The following is a 24,527-nucleotide window of genomic DNA, read 5'->3' as shown; positions in this document are numbered from 1 at the left end:
ATCCAGGTATCACAGGACTGGTGATTCAGAAGGTAGTAATCTTCTTTCTGCATCCTGTGCTGCAAAACATGTTCTCCTGGAAAAGGAGGGAAGTAAAACTTCTTAAGCTTTGAAATTGTTAAAATATGTGTGACTTTTTAAGAGAAGTATTCACCCATATCCTGGACAGATTCTGCTCCAGGTAATTACGTTCCCTCTCTAGTTCCAATGAGATACATTATTCTTCATTTACTCTTTGAAAACACTTATGTTGCTGTGACAATCTTCTTCCTTATCTGATCAGCTGGTTGTCCAATGCAATTTGAAAGATCTTTTCAACACAGGATAAAATAAAGTAGCCTTGTCCATTTACCAAATTAATCCTTATTTTTAAGAGTTTAAATTCCAGAGCTCAGGGCATTTTCTTGAATCTCTCTGCAATTCAGAGGATTGTGCTTTCACATCAGCCATGTTGTGAAACAGCTATTCCTTGCTTTATCTGAACTAACTGCAGTGATATAAAAAGTAGTCTTTCAAAACACAGGAGAAAATAGATTAAAAAATGAGACCCCTGTAAGCAAATGTTGACGTATACAATTTAGACTGCAGTAGTGTCCATTGCCTGTTCTTCCCTAGCTTAGAAAAATAACGGCAATTTTTGCTCCTTAAAGCAGTTATCATGGGGCGGGGAGGGAGACAAATCACAAGATAAAAGGCAGGCTATACTGTGTGAACAAATAGCAGGATCTGGGCCAAAGGCAGTGTAAAGACCCAGTAAGAGATATTGGCAGATAAATTGGAAGAGTCATGGAACCTCCCTAAGAGACAGGAAAAAGCATTAATTCAAGATAGCTTGGAGGAGGAAGAGGAGCAGAGAAGTGACTGTGGATTTTCCTCAACAATGAGGTAGACATAAGGAAAGTGAAAAGGACTTGGGAAAAAAAAATCTTGGAGTTAAGTTTCAGTCAAGTTTGTGATTAAAACCCTGTTTAAACAACCTTGATTAGTAAATGGCCACACATCAAGAAGATGCAATGGAGAGAGGTTGAGATGCTGAACTGGGTAATGGAAGCTATGTCAGAAGTGAAGACTATGAACTGGTGGAACTGATAATTATCAGTGTAAAAATCTCAGGCTGAAGCTCTATCAACAGATATGAAGACACAGAGAAATTGCATCGAGTTTGCAGAGGAAGACACATCTCTGAAATGTCTCAAGGAGCTATTCAGGCAGGCAGGTATTCCCACTCTATGTGACTAAATCCTCTGAATATGGAGAAATACCAAACGAAAATCATGTTGAAGGATAAAGAATGATAAAGATACCTTACGCATCTATGTCTCAAAAAAACAGACATTTTTCTTTAGCGTTGGAGATGTCTCCTTACTGCTCTCATGATCCAAGCACATTATGATCTAGTAAACACTCTCTTGCTGGAACAAATGAGTCTCCACGCTAAGAATCAACCCCTTTCAGTCCATTCACCAGAAAAGACAAGAACTTTGCTTCCTCTCTGAAAGCGAAGCATCCTCCTAGATTAACCAAAGGACATTTCTTTTCCCTTCAGGACCAATTTCTAGAAAAAGTTCACACCTAGCTGGCACACACCCAGCACAACATTCCCTGGCACCACATACCCATTAAACTCCAGAGTTTGCTGGCACAAGCCAGCTCTGCATTCTGTGCCGGAGATGGCTGTATTTCAGCAGGAATGAAACTGCAATACACATAGAGCCACATTCTTCACTCCAACAGCCGTGGAGCCCCAGTGAAAACAGTGCAGGCAAACTTAGAAAAATTATACAGAGGTGACCAGAAGCCACCCTGTAAAGCTTTTATTAATAAAAGCATCGTTTAAAAAAATATTCCTTTGCTTTTGACAAATAATCTATCAACTCCCCCTTGCCCCCCACTAATTCCACAGAACTTCTTAACAAAATCTGTCAGTACTTTCCTTCTCTTCTTCCATCAGAGGGGATCTTCTATGTTTCCTTGCAGCCATTCCTCACAACAGCCATGACATTATCACACAGCTCACTGTGTTACTGATGAGCAGGCTGAATTAGCTCCAGCTAAGCTCTGGTCATTGAGATAAGAGGTTTTTGAAGTACAGGCAGGCATCTGGGTGACAGAAGTTACAGCCCAAAGGACAAGTGGTACAGTGCTTTGGAAAGGTCTATTTGTCATCTGTCTTTTAAAAACTCCAGATGGATGCTGGGCACAGGAAGGCCCACCAAGCAGGAAAGCTGATGCAGGTGTCTTGCTTCCCATTCAGTACAGTGGGACTTCGGCCCTATCTCCCCCATTTCTTCCATATTCACCATTCTCTGGGGAGCTGCTCTGTCACAGGGGCACCTGCACGCTGGCACAGTTGCCTGAGTGACCGTCAGTGAGCGGCTCAGGCACATGTGAAATGCTTAACAAGCTGAGCAGTACAAGCCCTGTGGAGTAGCAGGAAAGCATGCTTAACAAGCACACCGATTTCTATTCGCCAGTCACACTGATATGACTAAAGCTGTTTTAAGAATTGCGCTGAGGATTAGCTAGATGATTCATAGGAAAATCCAAACTTAAGGGCCCGATTTACATTCAAAGTATGTGGCTGAGAGAGTTCAGAAAAGGGAACACACCGTCCCTTGCTCAGAATGGATCCTAATTGTCTATTTCTTCTAGTCACAGTGATCAATCTCCAAACATGTCTATATTGAGTAAACCATATGCGTATATATGTGTATATACACTTCTTTTATATAAATACTGAGTTTCAGATTCCCCTGAATGAAATCCAAAACACCAAGACCTGCTCATGGGAGATTCACTCCGACTCCCAAAGCTCCCTGCCTGTTTTCTTGTTGCGTAGCAAAGAGCAGTATCTGCCCCACTGCCTATAAAACACAGGGCAATTAAAGGCACACCGTAAAATATTGTTACGGTAATGACACACATCTGTTCCTGGAACATTGCTTGTTATTTGTGATTAATCTAGTTCACCGAAGAAAGTCGTGAGGGCAGAGGATATATCCTTCTATTCGTTCTTTTCCTCTGTACAATAAATATTTCTGGGAGCTGATAATAATATCTACTGGCAGAAACGACTACACAAGCAGAAGCGTTTTTCTGTCTGGTGCATAAACATACTACACAGCTCATAATTGCATGAGATGCTCTTATGATTTTTACTTGAGAGACTGCATTTTATGTACGTTGACATCTCTCATTACTGATTTTTGCCCCGCGCAGGACGCCCCACTGAGAAAGGATTGTTTTTTATGTACTTGATTTCTCACAACCTGAGCTCTCTTGCATTATCCGTCATTTACAGGGATTCATTATCAAAGTACTGCACAAGGGTTTAAGCTGTAAAACACCAAGAGATTTGTCTGGACTTTGGAAGAGATTTTATGACATTTGGGATTTGGGAGCCATGCTCTAAAGAAAAATATTTTTTAAATGCGTCACTTTCTGGATGCCTTGAATCTAGATGAAGCTTCTCTTACCAAGGGCAGTTCATTTCTCCGGTCATTCTTTTGACTCCACTCTGAGCTCTAGCATCTCCCACACATTTATTTGAAGATCTATGATCTCCAAACATCTATAGCAAGGAACTCTCCATCATGAAACTTGGGGAAATGTGATATCTCTCTCTCTCTTTTTTTTTTTTAATCCCTTTTCTATCTCTGTGCTACAAACAGAAAGCCTGTGCTTCCTCCACACCCACTCTCCTTGCCAGAAGCCTCACTGCAACTTCCTGTCAGTTTTACACACTCTGCTGTGGACTTCCTCAGAGCAAAAGTTTTATCTGAACGTACCACGTTAACTATTTGCTTACTAAGTGCTTCCTAGAAACATAAATGCTCATTTATTTTTAAGCTCTATCCGTTAAACTCTTTGTAACTGGAAAATATTAGTGACATCCGGAAAAAAAAAAAAAAAAGTGACTTGCACTATTTAGGACTAAAGAGAAAGGCTAAGAAATATTGTAATTATTTGCAGGCAACAGGCATCCTGCTTTGTATCAGCAGGGCTAATGATAGGCTGTTTGCATCCAGAGGCATAATAATCGACATAAAAACAGCAGCATGTTGCATTTCTAGAACACCCTTCACCAGCGAATCTCAGAACCCTTTGAGAAATGTAAGAGATACTTCCCTGGCATTTATGTTTCCAGCTCCTCACGCTCTAAATTAAAGGAACCATAACGTGCTTTCGACCTACCTTTGAGCTGTAACTAACCTACAGCTCCTACTTGGGCTGAGAAGAACGTGGAGGAAGAGGGACCACGTTCACCCAAGGAGCACTTGGGGAGAGAGCGACCTGCATGACTGACAGAGGCCTTCGGGAACATCCGACAGGGCTGGAGAGGGGGCGCAGGCCAGAGGCCTGGCACTGCAAGGCAGCCCCGGCCTCCAGCTTCAACACAGTTGTCCAGCCCCTGAAACACCACATTTCACCGCCCACCAGTAGAAGTCTCCCAAGTCCCAAAGCAGGGGGGTGTGGACGACGACGGCTCACGGGTGCGGCCGGCCAGCCTGCCCGCCACCGGGGAGGACTCCCTGCCTGCCTCCCTCCCTCCCTCCCTCGGTGCCACCACAGGCGGTGGCGGCAGGCCGGGGGAGGCCGCAAAGCCGCACGGCGGGCGGCCCGGCCCGCCCCAGCGGGGTTTCCAGTCAGGGCAGCCCCGCCGGAGCGGCGGCCATCCCTTCCCGGCCATCCCTTCCCCTCCGCCCGGCGCAGCGTCTACGTGGGGCCAGCCAGGGGGGCCGAGGGTAGAGATGGAGGGACTAGGCGGGGGAGGGAAGGGAGGGGCGCGCCTGCGCAGTGGGAGCGGAGCGGCGAGGTCACCCCTCCCCTCCGCGCCGCCCCCGCCCCCGCCGCGCCAGAGCGAGGCTGGGCGTGCGGCGTCACGGCGACGGCCCCAAGCCGCGCCCCGGCACAGGCAGCGAGAGAGAGCGGAGCGGGCTCGGCCGGTGAGGAGGCGGCGGGCGCTTGGCGGGGAGCGGAGGGCGCTGTCCGGTAGGTTCGCGGCGGCGGAGCGCGGGCCGGGCCGCGGTGGCGGGGAGAGGCGTGTCTGGTACAGGTGGCGCGGCGGGGCGGGGACGGGCCGGTGGGGGGGGCAGCGGCGGCGGCGGCGGCGGGGGGAGGGTGGGTGAAGCGGCGGCTGTGAGGGAAGGGGCACGAGCCTGAAACATGGCGGAGGAGGAACTGGGAGCCGCCGCCTCGTCCGGCCTCAGGCGTCGGGGGACGCTGAGGGGCAGCCGCGCCGAGGGCCCGGCCCTGCCCTTCTCCGCCACCCCCCCCTCCCAGCCCCCCCCCTCCGGGAGCAGAAGTTGGAGCGGAAGCGGAAAGTTGTAACTCGCGGCTCGGGGCCGCGACGTGGGGCCCGGCCGGCTGCGGGGAGGGGCGGGTGACTGACGCCCGCCTCGGGCCCCACCGCGGGCGGGGAAGGGGGACGATCCCCGGCTGTCGTTGTCAGCGGGAAGTCCGAGCCGGAGCCCCACCTAGTCCGGTCGTCGGGGGGGGGTGGGAAGCTGCTCGCTTTTTCCGGCCGGTGTGTGGGGGCGAGGAGGGCGGGGGGGGATGGAGACAGGCCGACCGCCGCACCCCCCTGTCAAAGCAAACGGAAGGATCTGACCGACGCTTCCTGCGCCAAAACCGTCTGCTAACCCCCGAGATGCCTGGCACCCTTCTGCGCTGCGTAGATGGGGAAGCGGTGGAAGGAAAGCGAAGTTTGCAAAGGGTCGAATGAAACCAAATGAGTGGGGTTTTTTTGCGCTGGCCTCGGATTACAAAAAGAGGATAATAAAGCAAGGTTTCCCGCAGAAAAAGATCAGTATGCCTTTTCTCTCGTTTCCGTCCTAAAGGGATGGGTTGTGCTCTGCAAGGTAAAACAACAAAAAAATAAAACCTGTCTTTTCCTATACTGTTGTGGAGTATGATACTAAGGTAGTACAGTTCCAAGAGAGAAGGTATTTTGGAGATACGCAGCTAGAAAATTGCACAGGTCGTGTGTGTGTTCTTGCATGTAGATGTTTTGATTAGAATAATTTGTTATTTCCAGCTTATAACAGCTATATCTTACCCAAATGTGAAATGTGTAGACAGTGTATGACAAAGACTTTTCAGTACTCTATCAAGGTAAAATATACATTGAAATTATGAAAAAGAAGACACGAAACACTCTTCTTTTTCACAAATTAAAAGGCAAAGAAGCAATCACATTGTCTTATATGGTAATAATTTGAAAATAGATCTGTTCCCTTTGGAAAGAGACTTTTTCTCCTCTATGGAAAACTTGAAAAATGAATCAAATTATCATCTTTTGGATGACTTGCATCTGTGTTAAAATCACAATCTTTAAAAAAAAAAACAAAAACAACCCCCCCCCAAAAAAAAAACTTGCTACAGTCAAGTGTTTTCACTTTCTTTGTTCATAGCATCTTTTTTTACTTGTGCTCAAAGTGTATCCTGTAGACTTCATTCTAGCTAAAAATGAGCTGAGTGAATAGTGGAGGTTGCCTTGGCTGTTCATTTCAAAGGCTTTACAAATAAACTTTCCAACTAATTAGGTGCAGTGTTTTATTCCCTGGTACCTGCATGTTTTCAGGGCGGCTTCTTGTAGTGGTATGAACTACTTCAAGTTCAGCTTGAAACTGTAGTGTAAAACTTTATGATTATCTGTAGCTTAATAACTGAGTTTTGAGTTGCACTGTACAATATAAATGTCATGTACCTTTTTTGCAGCAAAGCTGATCATACTTGGAGCACCTGTCTGCCTAGGGGTGAAATAATCTGTGAAACAGAGTTGAAAGACTATAAGTGTAAAAACAGAACTTGTATATGGGGGGGGAAAAAAACCCCAATAGTCCTTTTAGTGTCTGTAACTGTGTGTCTTCTATTACTACATACGTGAGTGAGAGAAGTTTTCTGAGTGGAATTAAAATTGTGCTATTTTGCTCTGAAGCTCTGCTGTAGGACATTTCATCAAAAATAAATCTGAAGCGAGCCATGACAGTCCTCTTTGTGCTGTGCCAGTTTTGCAGAGTAAAACTGACTGTCTTTTTAATTGAGAGCCTTTCTGGAGCAGAGGCGAGCAGATGGGAATCTAGGTGAGGGCCTACAAAAGGAGAAAGATGTTACTTGTATGGCTGAGGAAGGAAGGGTGCTGAAAACTACACTGTAGCTTGTGATCTAATGGTTAGTAAATGTGACTGGGAACTAAAATAAACAGTTGTCCACCTATCAGCTGGGATGTGGGAAATGCAGGAGTCACAGAAGTAGTTGAGTACTTGATGCTTACTGCTGTAGTGCCAATCCTGTCATCCACAGAGCTCTGCTGGGTGCCGGAGGTAGGTACAGAGAGGTGCTCATAAGGGTAAGAATATCTTGTGGATAAAAACAGGCACTCTGTTGTCCTTGGGTGTATGGTAAGAGGGTAGGAGGGTCCTTTATGAATTGGCCTAAGTAACGCTTACATGACTTTCAGATACCTAACTGACGTTTGAGAGTTCTTCAGGGTGAGCTCAAGTTGTTGTGACTTTTAGTCAAAATTGCTCTCCTAGTAAACGGATCCCTAAGCATTCCTCCTCCAACAGAAGTTTGTGTTTAGCTTGTGGTTGCAAGCACTGCCACACTTCTGCCTCAAAACAAATACAAAAGCAGACTAATGTGCACTGTGTAATGTCAGTGTGTTGAATCCCTGCTGAGTTGGGGCAGGCTTCTGCTGTGTTCCATTGCATCTAGGTCAGGTAGAGGGATATTTTAGACAGCCTCCTTGTTCGGAGAGATTGAAGGAGTATCTACAGTAACTACACTTTCATATTCGAAGACAAGCTTTGTTTTCCTGCTCAGACATGGTTAAGGTGGTTTGTTTCTATTCTTCTTGCATGAAGCAAGGAAAAAGGAATTTTTTTTGTTACTTGAATGCCATTAATAGGGGACCTGCTTTCAAGTTCACTGAGTTGTAGTTCAGCAGTTCGTTGCAGTAGAGCTTTAGTTATTTCACTTAAAGCATCTAATGGGCGCCCATCTCTCCTGGGGGCCTGTCAACCATGAGAAAACTGAGTGGGACAGGCGTAGTAGAAGCAGTATTCTGAGGAAGCTATGGCAGTTTGCTTGTAGTAGGCAAATGCTATTTGGAGAAAGTCAAAAAAAGATCTTGTCTGCTGACATAGACCATTTCGTCCTGGAACAGCTGGATGAGGCTACCTTCAAAAGCAGCAGTAGGTTCTGGCTTGAAGCTCTCATCTCTCCAGCTTTAGAATGCTTAGAAAAACACTGGACAATTAAAAGTGAAAAGGGTTTTTTTTATTATTATTGTGTGTGCCTGTTTATGTATGCTGTTGTGAGCTCCTGACACACTATGTGTTCCTCTCTTCTAGCAGCAAGGAAAAGGAGGAAGGCTTTAAATGCCAGGTTGGAAATCTGCCTGCTAGGCAACTTTTGAAATATAAAATGATTTGGGGGCCCTCTAGCTATTCAGAATGCTCTTTTTTCAAGAACAGTGTTTTAATAGTATTTTTTATTACTGAAGCAGTAGAGTGAAAGTTCCTATAAGACCCTACAGGAGTGTGTGTAGCAGAGTTAAAGGAACTTTAGAGTTGAACCAGGAAGAAGAGGAGGCATTCTACAGTATCTTGCACACTGTCCCACTCAGCCCCACTCAGCTTTCTAGTTATTAATCAAAGAACTTGATGTTATATGAAGTAAATCGCTGCTATGCAACTATGAAAAGAGACTGCCAATTACAGTACACATGGTTAGTTCATTCTTGGCCGAGGGAGGAAGGCCAGACCGTAGTGCAGGGGTGGAACAGGCTAGCCCTTCTAATGGACTGGTGTTTGCATCCTGTGCCAGGGAAGCAGCAGCTCATGTTTCTCTCCAGCCTGAGACCCTCTTCAGGGAACCCCTAGTTTCTTAGATCACTTTGTATCCTTCCTGCAGCTGTTGCAACACAGGAAGGTGTCCTAATCTGAATGACTTGACCAGGTCTTCTGCAAAAAGCATTTTGTGTGCCACTGTTACTCATTCCTGAAATAATTTTCAATATAACTCTAATCATAGAGCTGTGAGAAACTCTGTATCATTAAATTTCTGGGCAGTATTGAAGAACTGGAACAGAACAATTTATTTTCATAACTGAAGACAAAGAAAGGATTTGTAGTTATAATTCTTGTCTTTTTTTTGTAGAAACTCTGAGAAGAATGTGCTCTTTGCATGAAAAACTCTTTAGTTAGTCTAAAATAACTTGTGAATGCAGTTAGTCCCTGCAGCTGCTTCTTCTGTTTCTCTGTATTACTTGTCTTAGCTTTTGAAGTCTTGTCCTGTTTTTTCCACTTACACTTTATCTTTCTGCAAGCTAGCCAGTTGTGCCTTCATTTGTTTTCATGTCTGCAATGAAGGAAAATTTCTTAAAAGCATTCTTCATATATCGGGAAGAAGCAAAAAATGTACCACCACATCTGTGTTAAAGATGAACAGCAGATATATGTGAGTTACCTGTATGGAGTTCAGCAGGGGAGGTACAGGAGACAGGAGAAGGACCTGTACATTGCTAGATGTGGTATTTCAGCACTACTGAAATAAAAGTGGTTTTGATAGTTGTGGGGCCAGACCAGCTACTTGTGTTTTTTCTGGAGGTTTCGTGTATGGTCAGTACTATTTATTTAATGAAGCTAGTATGCTGAACAATGCCTGAACTGCAGCAGAACCCAGACAATACTGATGGTTAAGTTGTGCAGTTGTACAATCCTTGCTTACAGTTAATCAAACTTCTATAACATCTGGTCTGATACTTCCCCCAAAAGTGATGTGTTAGAAGACTAGTGGAAAGTTGGAATATGTTTTGTTTTTTTTCTGAATGTAGAGAAGGGTAAACTGGAATGTGGAATGGAAGTAATCTGTGAAGTGAAAGTTATCTAAGAATCTTACTGTCTGCAATAGAGTATTTAGAACTAGATTATGTGTTTATAATGTGACATTTACAATTGAGACTGAACTTTGCATGATGGTGTGTACAGACTTACGTGTTTAGTTAAGTGTGGGTGCAGACCAGTGACATACAGTGCAGGAACCTCTTTTATTAATCCTGCAAATGTGAAGTAGTTACGGTGAATTGTTAAGATGTTGTAAGATGCAGTCAGTAACCCTCCTCTGATCTTTCATTGTGAAGCTACTTACAAGATAACATTCTGAAAGCTTGATGCACGAGATGACCCATAAGCATAGCCATCTTTGCTTCATGTGATCGCTTTTTGCGTACAATATTGTTGAAGGATTTTCTTGGGGTTGGGAAAGTGTATAAATTATACTGCATGTGAAATCTTGGCTCTTACGCATCTGAAGTTACATTTATGTAGTTGGTACATATAAGGATATATCGTACTGTTTTTCTGTGATCTGTCTGACCTGTTTGAAATGGAGAATTGATGGGCAGTAGGCATGCTGAGTGTGGTGGTTTTATTCCCATTCAGGGAATGTTCCTTTTTTTTTATTTACTACCTATTGTTTATATTGGTGCAAGTGTGCAGAAAATGCTATGTGTTTTCATGGATTTTATGATGAGTGGCATCAGAAATGAGTTCTTGTCAAGTATGACTTCACCTTCAGAGTTCTTGCACATATTATACCAGTCTATAGATGAATTTCCAAGATGATTTTATATGAACAGTATCCACTGAATCTAAGTGTACCATTTGAGATGCCTTGGACTTGTGTTCTTAGTGTGCTGCGAAATGCTGTGTTCAAAATCCAACTTCTGCTGACATTTGAATGAATATGCCATGCTTCTAGAAATTGAGGTCAAATTGTCATCTTAGCACTTCGTGGAATGTAAGAGACTGTGTAGTAGTCCTGTGGCATCAAGAAGGAGCACTGGAAGAGGCAAGAATAGCTGACTGTCATGCTGGAGAATCACTCTTCCATTTTTATGATATATCTTTTTTTAACTTAAGTAGCAGATTAGATGGGATCTCGCCAAAGAAGACACCTTGTTACTTGATATCATCCTGGGCAGTGAATAAGTTTGGAGGCCAATAGAGAGAAGCCTATAATAAACAGGCATTCATAACTCTCATTTTTTAACTGGATGCTTGGTCTTCAAACGCTCTTACTTTTGGTGTACGGTTTTCTGCTTGCTTTTTGTATCTGAATACTAGAGAGAAACAAGCATTTCTGGGTGATACCCATTTCTGCTCATTGTATGGTCTTACAATTTATTGCTACCTTTTCACCTTTCTTTACATTTGAGCAAGTCCATTGCTTTTTTAAATGATCCCCTGTTGTTTTTTTTGACCTGTTCTCCCTAAACCTCTTATTTCAGAAAATGCCCTGAGCTAAACTGAGGTTCAGCCAGAGATCTCGCATAGAAAACTTAAGTGTGATAGCTGAAGCTGTGCAAAAAATGAGTAGCTGAAAACAAGGTTTTACAATTAAGTGCTTTAGGCCACTGGTACATGCTGGTGTTTGGCATCCTTTTGATCTGCGTGTTCCTTTTCATCAAGCTCTTAAGAGTAACCTCAGAAGATAAGTTCTCTGTCTATGTGAGTAGGAATTAGAGTGTGAAAGTAAGAATAGTTCATGTGAAGCCTAGAATGAAAAGAATAAGTAGGTTATACAGTTTTATCTGTGACAAACAAAGAAACAAAAAAGTCCTGATGCTACCTCTTCCTTTTCTGCTAGGGATCTGGGTCCTGGCTAGCCAGGAAACTGATGAAGAAGCAACCTTAAGTGAACGTTAGTTTGGACTTCATTTGACTGCAGTAACCAATGTTTTGAACAATGTGCAGTCTCACTAACTGAAAGTACATCTTGCTTCTAGCCAGAGGCAAGGTCTTGAGACGCAGTTTGCAAATACTGTTTTCAAAGACAAATATTTTCAAGATGATATATTTGCGTTTTCAGGTAATGCAATTCTTACATAATCTTATTTTGGACTACTTTTTAATTGAAATTTGGTGCTGTAAGTTTCATGGAGGAAAGCTCAGGCCTCTTTTCCAAGGTGAATGCTGAATCAGCTGTAATAGCAGAAGTGAAAATAAGGAACCATTCACAGCCTTATGTCCAGAAGATTGAAGTCGTAGATCCCAAGAACCTAAATGGGGGACACACTGAGTAAACTGGGAGCAGCTTAAGCAATGTGGAAACATAAGAATGTGGTTTCATGAAGGATAAACTTGCTTCACTGGAACAGTCAGGATGGACTGAAAAGTCATTCTTCCACTCAGGCTCTTCCCAAAATGTAGCTTGTTTTGAGATGCATATATTTATCTTGCTGGAAGTAAAACTCTTCTTCAGTAAGAGATTTAGGATGTAGTAGTAACACTTGTTCAAAAGCTGTGGTGATTGTCACAGTCTAAATAATAGATGACTCTTAGAAGACCAGACATGCTGATTTGTATTTAGAAAGGTGTTCCCATCCAAAGCTCTGGAGCTGATTTTAAATTTCAGTATGCTTTGGACATCTTCTGCCGCCTTATCAAAGTACGTGTTTGATTTAACTTAACAGCAAACCGAGTCTTAAGGTATGACAGGTTTCTCCAGAAAATGGTAAGCTTTGAAGATGCAGAGCAACCAAAAAGTATGGTCTAAACAAGAACTAGAGTAGAGCGGTCTTAAGAAGATTCAAATAGACTCTAGTGAAGACTTAATTAAACAAGTTCAGCCCTTGTTAATTTGGTAACTGTACTAAGGATCTTGTTAGTGTAATAGAAAGTGGTGTGGGGATCAGTGCGATTCAAATTCATTTGGTTAAAATTATTCAGCTTTTTGTGTAGGTGTCGTTGTGTCTATGAGCTCCAGTTTCCAAGCATGAATTGCTTACCTTTGGGTTCTTGCTCATAACTGTCAGATTTTTCCCTCTCTTGGAAATTCCTGACTCATTACATGAGACTTTTTTTGGGACTGTTTAAGATGCATCAGCTGCTCAAAGCAGATGCAAAACTACAGCAGTTCACAGCTTAGCGTGTGAAGATAAGCCAGCATTTTAGTGATTTTTTTTTTTTTCTTTTTTTTTTTTTTAAATACCCTCGCCTGAAGCTTGCAACAACTTAGCAATTGCTTCAGAAACTATCAGGTTGTATGTGTATCTGCATATGGGCAGAGGCGTGAAGGTCAACTGCTACAATTGTCATCTTCTAGTCAAGGTGTGTTTGTGAGTTGGATGCTCCCTGAGGAGCTGTCATCCCTAGGTTCAAGATGCTACTGCCTTGCTGCCAGAAACAGAACAGGATGTTCTACCCAAGTTTTGGCCACTTCAGTTAAACATTTCAGACCTTTTACAAACCGACCATCGTCAGTGGATTCAGCTAATAAAATTTACTGTGAAGAGAAGCAATTAAGGTTGCACCGCCATTATTGCAGAGGTAGCAAAACCATGTGGCAGAAGATGGTAGTTATTGCTGAGTGTTGGTGTGTGCTTTTCTCAGCTTGACCTCAGGACAGATATCTCAAGCTTGAACAAAAGAACTGTTTGTGAAATTACATATAATTTGGGTGAATTTGAGTGACGTTTTGCTGCTCACGTTCAAATACCATGTTTCTTTAGGGGAGTTTTGATTGAGAGGTGAAAACACACGAGTTACAATTACTTGGGACTTGGCTGGTGTGGTTCATTTATCATGGAAGAACTAATTTTATTCCTGTTAATGAATGCTAGTAGCTAGTATTCTCAATTTATGTAGAATCAGTGTCCCTTCAACAGATAAAACTTCTAATCTTAATTAAAATGATGTATGGGAATTCGTAGGATGGCTCTCAGGCTACCAAACTGATTTGTAATAGAAGTATTGTAAATCATACTACGGACGGATACTTTATATGTAAAGGGCCTACACCAGTCCGTCTTAAATGGCCAGTAACAAAAGAGCATATAATGGTGAAGGAGATCTGCATATCTGTGCCTTGACGATGTATTAGTAGTATAAACAAACCTGAATTGAAACCAAACTATTGATAACACAGACAGTGCAAGTAGTGATACCTTGGTATGCAAGCCCTGGCATTGCCAGGGCTGTATATGATGTGTGGGTTATAGAGAAAAATAGATAGGAGGGACAAAAATTCAGCTGGTACGGGGAATTGCAGTGGAACTGAGCATTGCCTTATGTCAGTAGAAGGAAACCCAATACAAGGCTGTACTGGTTCAGCACCCAATGTCACAATCAGAGTAGAGCTGGGATTGCCAGATGTTAAGCAGATAATACATGGAATTTGAGGCTAGGTCTTGTTTCTGCAACAGAAGTTAAGCTGCCTTTTTGCAAAGAAGAGTATCTTAAGCCAACTGGCAAGTTTATTCTTGAAGTAGCTTTCAAACTGCATGAGTGCATTTTTACAAGAGAAATGTCTTGACACTGAAAATTTCCATGCCTTACTTGTAGTACTGCTGGTTTTAACTGTTTTTGTAGCTTGAAAGATAAAATTTACTGTAGCAGCTATGGGGAGAAACAAATACTTATATCTGCTTTCGATCAGAAGGATGCATATCAGGTAAAGCATGTTGGTTATGCCATCAAGTGGCAATCCACTAATTGATTAAAAGTGTGAGAGCTAAATACTGATCCTTCTCTGCAATGACAGTAGAGCCAAATTCACAGCAGTAAATTGCTGTCTCAGTTCTCAAAACCTGCTGTATGGTTGAATACTTAGCTTATGCCTAGTAAGATACCATAATGTGGTAGTTTTGCATTCTCTGAATTTAAGATACTTGTAGTATTATTAAAAATCTGAGTGTTCTTCTTTCTATTTGTCGTCTATTTTGCTTGGATTTTCTTTGCAAGCGTGAAAAACATTTGCAATTCAGTTTTTTCAGAAATTCTGAGATCATAGTTTTAGCTGGAAGTCTGACTGGTAGAATATGCACAAACAACTAACTTTCATGGAGGATGGTGACTATTTTACAAAAATAGGGGGGAAAATGCAAAACCATGGTAAATGGTCACCAAAAATAGGAATAAATCTGATAAATGTTACAAACTCCAGTTGAGGCTTAAATGGACTCTGTAGCTTAGGTTTTATATGGGACTCCAAATTTGAATTGACATCTTTGAATCTTTGCACAGAGTTGAGACTTGAACTCAGTAAGTGTTGAAGCATAGCCTATTTTTTAGTAGCTTAAGAATGTTCATTACATAACTTGCGTTGAAATGACTTTTTACACTTTGTATGAAACTACTGCAAATTGCAGATGCTTGTTAGTCGCTCACATTAGGAAGCTTTCATTTTGAGATGTCAGTGGCTTCAAGCAGGCCAGTTTTCATCCTTAGAACATGCGTTAAGTTTGTGTTCAGATTGAAGATCTAGCTGGGAGTTAACTTTGACTTCAGGAAAAAATATTTTATTCAGCTATACTAATTACAGACAGTGGAACTAGTCTTGCAAGGTAAGCTCATGTTAGCTGCTTTGCAGAAATTGTCCCTGTGTGCAGTAGTAATCAAGGTGGCTCCCTTCAATGAAAGGAGAAAAACTGGGTTGAACTATCTCTGTGGCTAACTGTCTCCGTGGGCAGTTCAAGGAGCAACTTAAACCTTGATGCCCTATTTGTGCTGCAGAAACTTGTTCTCAGGTCTCTGCCTTTTTCGCAGGTGGTTAGTATGATCTCATGTCACTGGATAAGCTTAATCACTCAGACAGCTTTTTGAAAATCCTCTGAAGATTCTCTGGCATCAGTTAAAATATTTAAACATACTTGAAGAAAAATTACTGTATTAGTGCCCAGAAGAACTAGCTGTCCAACTGACAAAATACTTGTTTGTCAAGACAAGAAGCTATCAAAACCAGGTAAAAACTAGAAATAAATATCACTTCTAGCTTTGTTTACTGAACAGTTGACTCGCTTCCAAAGAGTCTGCATTAGAAGGAAATAGCTCTGCTTCCAGGATTCTTGAGTATGAAAGTCTTTAATTGGACCTGGTCAGCTTTTCAGTGTATCTTGTCTTCAGAATTGATTTCTGAATAATGTTTTCTCTAAATAAGTGTAAAAGTCAGCTCTGGAGTATTTTAATTTCTCTTCTGTAAGAGAAGATAACCCGTCTCTTCTGTAAGAGAAGATAACCCTTACCCTGTTGAGTAAGGGTTATCTGAGTTGCTTTAATTCCTGAAGCATCTAAAAGTTGATGAAAACGAACAGGCTTCCACTTTGGGTTATGTTGTCAAGGTGGTACTTCGGCACTGGACACTGGGATTATTGTGAACACCACCACCCCCCACCCCCCAAAAAAAAATCCCCAACCAACCAATTCCTTGGAGCTGAGGGATAAGAAATTAGGACTTCCCCTTACATGTAAGTATTTGGGGAATATTAAGAACACCACACATCCTTTCTAATTAGTTGCTTCCCTGAAGAAGTGGTTCTAAACCAAGAGACTGAAAACATAGTGGAATCTGGATGGGACAGACAATTAGAAAGATTTAGGTTTGGCCATCTGAGACTGCTCCAGTACCAGAAGTGGAAAGCATCTTGTCTGGGAAGACTTAATCCTCTGACCTTGCTATTTTTCCAAATGTCTGACCATTGTCATCTTGTTCCATCTCGGGGCTAATATCCCCTCTCTGAGAAGTAGGGATTTTTTTCCTTGACTTTTTTTCCCCTCCACTGCTTATTGTAAGCAAGTAAACCAGTTGGTTAATGTGCTTCATCAGTCATTCTAACGTTTGAAACTTTTTTTTTCTTATGCAAACAGTTGAGATTAATTTAGGAGTGCGGTTCCCAAGGTGGTTCTTACAAACCATCTCTTCCAGAGAGGTAAATGTACTGGGGCAGAAGTGTTAAGAAAATTTTAGTGAATACACTGCAACTTCACGATGCAACCAGAATGTCAGGGTTTGAGCAAGAATCGTGTCTGTAAAGTGCTGAATAATCATGATCCCTTCTGAAAATTACTATGCTTCTGGGAGGGACTATTTGTTTAATTCTATACCTGAGCAACTAGTTTGCATAAGCAAGTCTTCGGGATATCTTCAGGTAGTCACTGTATTTAGTTCATGTCTTTGGCCTGGGGCTGAGCTCCCGTTACAGCTTCATTTGGTTTAATACCACTTGGAAAGACTGGATTATTAGCTTTCCCATTCCTCAAACAGGTAACAAAGTTGAATCGGAAACCAAAATTTGAAGCGGAAGGAGTTGAAAGAAAACTAAATTCTGCAAAAAAAAAAAAAAAAAAACCACACACACAAAAAAAAACAAAAACCACTAACCCACTTTCATAACTATTGTAAAAAGCCCAATTACCAATGGTATTTGAACTTTCTTGAATTCTTCAATGCATGATTGCTTTTTAAGAAAGCTTTATAGGGAGTAAGTGTGCAGTTTCTTCGTTCACCGCTAAAGTAGGGTTTCTTATTCCTCAATTTTCTTGGCATGGCATCATCACTTTGGCTTGCCTTTTTCTGGAGATACGCTTCAAGAAATTGTTGAAGAAAATGACCAGGAGTCACTTTTTCCCAGTTTATCTCATGAGGGCATAAGTGGGAAAGCAAGTTCCATGTTCATGATCTTTGACCCATGTGAAGCTTTTGAAATACTTCATTTCCAGTGAGTTGTCATGGTTAACCTTTCTTCCTTCTGTTCAAATGGTGTTTATTCAAAGATCTGCTCATTCTCTTTAAAGAGAATCTTTATTGGAAAAAGTGTCCATGTATATATAAAGCTCTTGCTCCTCTAGTTTATAAGTACTTCAGTTTTAAGAAATGTGTCATGAAGATGTAGAATTAAGCAGTTACTTTAGTACACTACACTAATGCATTAATACATGCATTAATTAGAAAAAGTAGTATGAACAGACTAGCGAGAGAAGCTGCAGAGACGTGGTGGTTTTATGGACTGTTACATTTCAGGAAGTACACAGGGTGGTTGATGAAGTGCTACTCGCAGTTAATGGAGGCAGTCTGAAAGTGAGCTCTGTACTTTCGAGAAACTGCGTACCTGAGACAGCATTGGAATCTGGTTTATGTGAAAAAGCTGTTTCTTGAAGAAGAGTAGCTTCCCACATTTATCTCTTTGTAGCTAAATCTTGCATTAGACATCTCCAGAGTTCACAGCTGTGTCAGATATCTGTGCATATAAATACTTGACTCAGCTGTTCAAAGCCAGTACCCGCTCCAATTAAGAGGAAGAAAAAGGGTCATACTTTTTGCATGCTTCCTATCTGCTTGTTCTTCAGGGCCTACATAGAGACCACAGTTGACAGTGTTTTCCTGCCTAAAGATGGAGGAGCAGAAAAATGAAGAAGCAAAGTAAGCTGGCATTGCTCTTACTCCTTGCAGGTCTATCGCCTTAAAGGTAGCTTGGTCTTCAAAGCAAAATTTCTCTCTTAAAATGGACTTCACTAGATGAAGAGGGATTCAAACAGGTTACTTGATTTATTTGGTAGCAATAAGTTTAAACTTATTTGTGTCTAATTGTTGGGTGATTTGGTGGATCTTCTCATCAACCTGTCCAGTAAACTGGGGGGGGTGGGGGGGTGTTGCTTATCTGTTACTTGCTTGGCTATTATAGTCTCTTCATTTCTGTCATGCCCCTTTGAGTGTATCCATTTTACAGCCCTGAGATTGGGTGATCTGGGGCATACAGACAAATACTGTTGTTGGACTTAACTCTATCCTCTTCTAGAAACGCTGGCCATGCTGTGATACAGCATTAGCTTTAGAATGCTAAGTTTTAGATGAGGAAACACGTAAACTTAACTGTCTCCTTATTTGAATGACTGAGATCATGTAATCTAATGATCCTTTTTCCTCCTTTCCAGTTAACATAATTCCTTTCCGATAGCTTTAGAACTGAAGGGTATCATTGAAATAACTGGCTAGTACAGACTGCTGAAAGCTATTCTTAAGGTGATACATTGAGCTCTGTCTTGACTGTGCAAATGGTTTCTTAATTACATATTCTTCTAAGGTTCTTCCAGTAACTTCTTTTTTTCAAGGGTGGGAGGGGATGACAATATGTGAAATGCAAGGCACAGACTTTATAAAGAGATATTGTATGCACTAAGTCCAGTATCTGTTTCATAATGGCTAGAGAAGTGCTTTTTTTTTTTTTTTCCAGGCAGAAAAGGAAATCCACTAGAACTTTGAGCTTCCGTCTCAGGTTTATAGTTTGCATCTGTTTCAGCAGTTGAACTTTTTACTTTAATGTCTTGCTTGAAGATTAATGGATTCTGTTGTTTCAAATGCTGTGAGGTAACTGAAAGGTAGGGTGCTTTATGGCTTAAACCTACTCTTTTATACTTTGTCTTCTTCCTCCTCTGCCCCTGCTTGTTTGTCATAAATGAGTCAAAAGGAATTTGTGTTGGCACTGGATGGAGCTGAATACAATATTAGTTCCAAAGTCAAGCATTGTGTCAATCTGAAAAGTAGAGTAAGAGCAAGATCAAGGTTTAGGATGCAAGCAGTCTGTACAACATGTGATATGGAAAAATAGGTTTGAAGTAGAGCAGAGTCAGGTCAGGCTAGTTGGGAATCACTGAAATGTCAAGTTCAGACGGGACCAGAGCCCTAACTCAGTCTGGGGCACACCTGCAGCCAACAGGCACACTGGTCAGTGGAAAAAGTGCGTGCTAGGCTTTTATTACACCGAATAATGTGGCAGACTGCAGTGTCCTGAAGCAGCTCCTACTGTTGTGGACTGGTGGCTTCTTAGCCAAGAGGGATCAAAGACCTGTAACCAGGAAAGTTTTCTCGGGAAAGTTCTCTTGGCTAGGAATTGAGTTTTTCTTTTTTGTTAGAAAAGAGTAAGAGGAAGGTGAAGTGACATCAGGACTGCTGCTCAAAGCCAGTGGGGTGGTAGATCTAAGTGGGAGTAGATGATAGATGGTGCTTCTGCTGCATGCTGTGGTAGAGATGTCCAAATTAGCTTTCTTAAAGCATTTTGGAGGATATATGCTGGTTTGTGTTTCATTCCAAGATGTTGTTGCCAGACTACCCAACGATAGACCAGGGCAGAGATGCCAAGCTACATGTATGCTGTACAGGTGTGTGCATGTATAAAGGATTACTGGGTGCTCTCAGTGAGTTAAGGAGTAACTGTACAAATGAGAAAACACTTGTCAAAGGGAAAAAGGAAGTTAGTGCTTACATTGCTCATTCCCCTAGTTTGGAGGGAGGGTCAGAGAAACATTTGAGTGTACTGCAGTCTGGCTTTGTCACGTCTTCAAAAATCTTAAAAACGCTTTTTGCTTTTTACTTGGATGCTTCAGAGATTAAGAAAATTGGTCAACCGAGCTGTCATAGTGTATATATGAGCTTTAATTGAATACCACCACCTAAAGTAGTGAAATTGCCTCCGGAGTGTTGTACAGCAGTTGGATATTTAGGGCTGAACTTGCAAATCTGGATGCTGAAAGACGCTTTGGCTTGTGTTAAATTCCTGAATGCCTGTTGGAGAGCCAAAATGGGATTGCTGGTCTCTCACTAAAACCAAGTTGTTAGCTTCTTATTTCAGGATTTGGAATTTCCTTTAAGGAGTTGCAGATCAGTCAGTAAGAAAAAGTCACAAATTACTCAAACCACTAGGTAAAACAGCTATTTGGTAGCTGCTGCTTAAGTTCTGTTACTTGTAAATGACTGTAAGCCTTCGTTATTGACATCTCCATATTTAGTGTTAACTTCAGACTGAAAAATTCATCTTAAAATGTTTTTTTCAAGACAGTGAAATTGCTGCAGTTCACCCAGATTACTGTACTGGGATTTCTGCTACACCCACTAGGTTTGTGTCATTGTAGTGACCCCTTTCCAAAAATAAAGGCATAACTGAATGTTTGTTTTAAAGAAATGGTAGGTAGTGTAGTTATAGGCTTAATTTGTCATGACTTTGAAAGGTGCGTTTCAGTACGGTTAGAGACAATCCTTTTTCCTGTTGTTTGCAGAAACGTTGGACAATTTACAGGTTTGTGGATCTAACTGAACATTTTCAGTAGTGCCAAACAGATTAAACTTGTGGTGTGAATGGTTCTGGTGGTCCTTGTTTGCAAAAAAAAAAATCTGTGTAGGGAAGTAACCACAGTTTTTAAAGTCAGGAGTGAAAATGTGTTCTGTTGGGTGTGAAAATCAGTGAAGAGTCTCAAAATGTATTGGTACAGACCTGCTTTGCTGGACATCAGGTCAATTATTTCCTTACGGCTTTCTCCTTGCATTGCTTTTGCTTGCTTAAGGTGCAAGCAATGGTTTAATTAAGTTGAAAGATTGCTCTTTATGTGCTTGCAAGAAGAAAATCAAATAGGACCTGGCCTCTTGATTCCTCAAGCCTTCTGACAATGTGGAGTTAAATCAGTGATGGCAAAGATGGAAACTAACATGGAGGTGCTTTAATTTTCTATGTAAATCATCATAACATTTTGTGCTAAACACCTAACAGATGGTGTGACTCCCAGAGATGCTGCAAGATTACTGCTGATGAGAGGGGTCTGTCTTACCTTGCTTCTGCTCCTTACGTTGTACAAGTGCCTGTGTTGGATTCCTGGCACTTCCCCTCTCCCCCAGCCCCCAAATTATTCATCCATTGGGGAAGGTTTCATCTTTCTGTGTGCATGGAGAGGGGAGAAAACAGGTAGCTCAACCTGGTAAGTGCTAGAGCCAGTACAGGAGAGGAACTGAGACCTTCCTTGCAGGGCAGCGGTAACAGTCCTGTTAGCTCAGTTGCTCGCAGGACCGAGAGGTATGTTTTCTTGAGCAGTATGACCCAAAGACATATCCCAAAATCCATGGCCTTGTTTTAGTTTTGCTGGGTCAGCTTTTAACAAAGATGAGCAAGCAGATCTGGCAGACTGCTGTAGGCAGCCACACTAGCTAGTGTGGAACAGGTGAACAGATCTAGCTCGTAGGAGAGGAATGGTCTCAAAAGAATATTTTTAGTTGCCTCCAGTTATTCATGAAACTACACTCATTATCTGTGGTTAGATATCTAGCAAAACACTAACCAGCTTTCAGACTTATGCAGGGATATTGTTGCAAACTGACTTCTGGGATCCTGCTGTTCTTTTTGAGAAATGTGTGTTTGCTGGGAAGAGGTTGGTTTAATTTTCTGATACAAGTGTCTGATTCTTTGTTTAGCATTTAAGTGTTTGAGAAAATGCATGTTGTCTCCTCTTGGATAATTGTTTCTTATCAATAGTAACTGTTAGCTTTACTATAGTAGGGTTTATTTAATATTTCTTTATAGGAGAACACTAATGAGGTGGAGGAAATACTATATCTGATGGTTTGCAGCATTTTGTTGTATCTGCATTAATAGTTGATAGTTTTAACATGGCCACTGTATTAAAAATTAACTAAGCCCTTTTATCAAACCCTGCTTAGTGAACTGAATTGTGGTGTCATGGTTGTACTTTCTGCATACAGATCAAACTTTTGGTCAGTAGATACAAACTTTGGATGTTATTTCGAGTAAATAACAATACAAATAGATGCTGTTGCCTAAGGAAGTTTCCCATTCTGGTTTTTTGTCAATAAGCTGATGCTTTCAGTTTTTCAGAGGAGACTGCAGACACTTGATGCATGTCAGCTCATATGAGCAAAGTTATTTATACATGTGTGCATATATATGAAATTACAAAAACCTGTGTGATATGAAATAAATTTGGGGGGTGGATGAGGAGAGGTTGTAGTAGCTGTGAAATGAGACATGTCTGTAGTATTACTGTGTCAGTACTGTAGGTAATAAACATTAGCAGCTGTTTACCCGGTAAACTTGTTCAATACTGTGAATGTAGTGGTTGTAAAACTGCAAGCTCTTTAGGCATCTGTGTGGCTCTTGGGAGTATTGTTTTTGGTCTTTTGTTGCTTCTAAGTGAATGAAAGATCTTGAGAAACCTGTGATATACTTTAATGCTTGCTGTGACTATAGCCTAGAGGTGCTACGGGCTTGTTTGCATGACTAGAAGGGATTTTGTAGGATTCTGGAAAATGTTGTGAACACACCTCACTGGATGGTATGCTGTAATCCAAGTAACTGACCTATCAATTGGAGTAAATTAATTTCTATGCTTGAATCTTCCTTGCTCTAAATAAAGGAGATGAATCCATCCAGAGGCCTCTGAGGAAGTGATACGTGCACATGGGTGTGAGCAGTTCTTCCAGATATTTGTGCACTTTCTTTGAAACACTTGTGATATTTTGGCAAAATCATGATACTGAAGTCTTTACTACAGAGTCTTAATCTCTTCTTGCCTTTTCTTTAATTCACTGTTTCATGGGATAGCAAAACCTCTAGTTTAAAAACTTTCCAAGCCTGTACTGTCTGGACTATGAAATTAGGCTAGATAACACACAGATAGTGGTTCTCCCTTAAGTGTTAAAATCCTGGTAACAAGAAAACCTTGGAGGTACTTTATTTGTGCTAGGTAAAAAAGTAGCATCATTCAGCAGTTACTGTGTCTTGAATAAATGTCTATAGTTTCCATTTTGTGTAATATTAAAGAGACATCCTGCTTAGGTTATGCCTGGTTATAATGGTATATCTCCTATATTTATCAGTTAATATGAAATTTAACTGTTCATGTTGTCCTATACATGCGATCTTACAGTGGCTGTAGTAATGCTAAAATAGTTGTCCTGTTGATCAAAACGGTGAACAATTTATTGTGTATTTCAGGTATTGAGGGTGATATATCTCTTGCATCATGCGTGAATACAAGCTAGTGGTTCTTGGTTCTGGAGGTGTTGGAAAGTCTGCTCTGGTAAGTACTCTGTGAGGCAGTTCAAGTACATTTTTTTAGGTTTCTCATGTCTTTTTCTCTAATACACTCTCTACTAACACGTATTTTTCTTACGTAAGCAAGCACAAGTAAACATAAATGTATGTAATGACTGCTGAGGGTTCGTTGCTAGAATAGATACCTCCCTTACTGGGTTTATCTGCAGCCATTGGTGTGCTCTCGTATGCTAATATTTCTGTACAGGATTGTTTCATAGTGCTTGGTCAGATCTTTGCCTGTCTTACACAGCGAAGTGCATAACCACAGCATTGTGAAGGTCTCTGGCTTCACTGGGTAACCCAGCCATAGGTCTGTGCTTCATGAAATTTGCACAGTGAATTAGTTTGCCTGTGTCTGGCCTTGGTGACTCCTGTCTCTAGAAAGGTCTTCAGGGTGCTGTTTGCTTAATGTTTGATAGCAGTCTCTAAAGCAGTAATATTTCTTTTATGCAAATACAAATATATATTTGCATGTTTGCAGGAAGTTTAGCATGTTTTCTATGTCTTTCCCTGCAAGTAAGTGTTATAGCTGTGGCAGGCAGATGATTGTAAACCAAATAGCATGTGCATTTTAGTTAAACAATTATAGAAAAGTTTAGTGTGACCTAGACTAGCACTGAAAAAGTTCACAGAATATGATGTTTGCAACCCACCTAAGAACTTTACATCTTTCTGTTTAATTGTGTACCTTATCATAAAGTAAGGTCTAGAGGGCCACCCTGTCAGGTAAGAACTAGTCTCTTACAAAGCGGTTTCTAAAGGAAAGCTTAAATGACAAATCATCTTAGGCTGTGAAAGAACTTTTTTCCTTCACCTCTGAATTCTTTATCTTACTGCAGCATTTCTGGATTTGAACCTGTCTGCTCTG

At 41.4% G+C, this 24,527-nt stretch overlaps 1 protein-coding gene across 1 annotated transcript in view; it reads left to right on the top strand.

Annotated features, from left to right (window-relative positions):
* The first annotated feature begins 4,826 nt into the window (after window positions 1-4,826).
* The window catches only part of RAP1B (RAP1B, member of RAS oncogene family), a 31,235-nt gene continuing 11,534 nt past the window's right edge, over window positions 4,827-24,527 (top strand). The window contains exons 1-2 of the mRNA XM_075427903.1: window positions 4,827-4,992; window positions 23,558-23,642. Coding sequence (XP_075284018.1) covers window positions 23,586-23,642 — 57 coding nt within the window. The 5' untranslated portion in view covers window positions 4,827-4,992; window positions 23,558-23,585. The remainder of the gene's footprint in view (window positions 4,993-23,557; window positions 23,643-24,527) is intronic.

The sequence above is a fragment of the Opisthocomus hoazin genome, chromosome 8, assembly GCF_030867145.1.
Source record: "Opisthocomus hoazin isolate bOpiHoa1 chromosome 8, bOpiHoa1.hap1, whole genome shotgun sequence".
NCBI lineage: Eukaryota > Metazoa > Chordata > Aves > Opisthocomiformes > Opisthocomidae > Opisthocomus > Opisthocomus hoazin.
The sequence above is the reverse complement of the archived record's forward strand: the minus strand, read 5'-3'. Positions and strand labels throughout refer to the sequence as shown.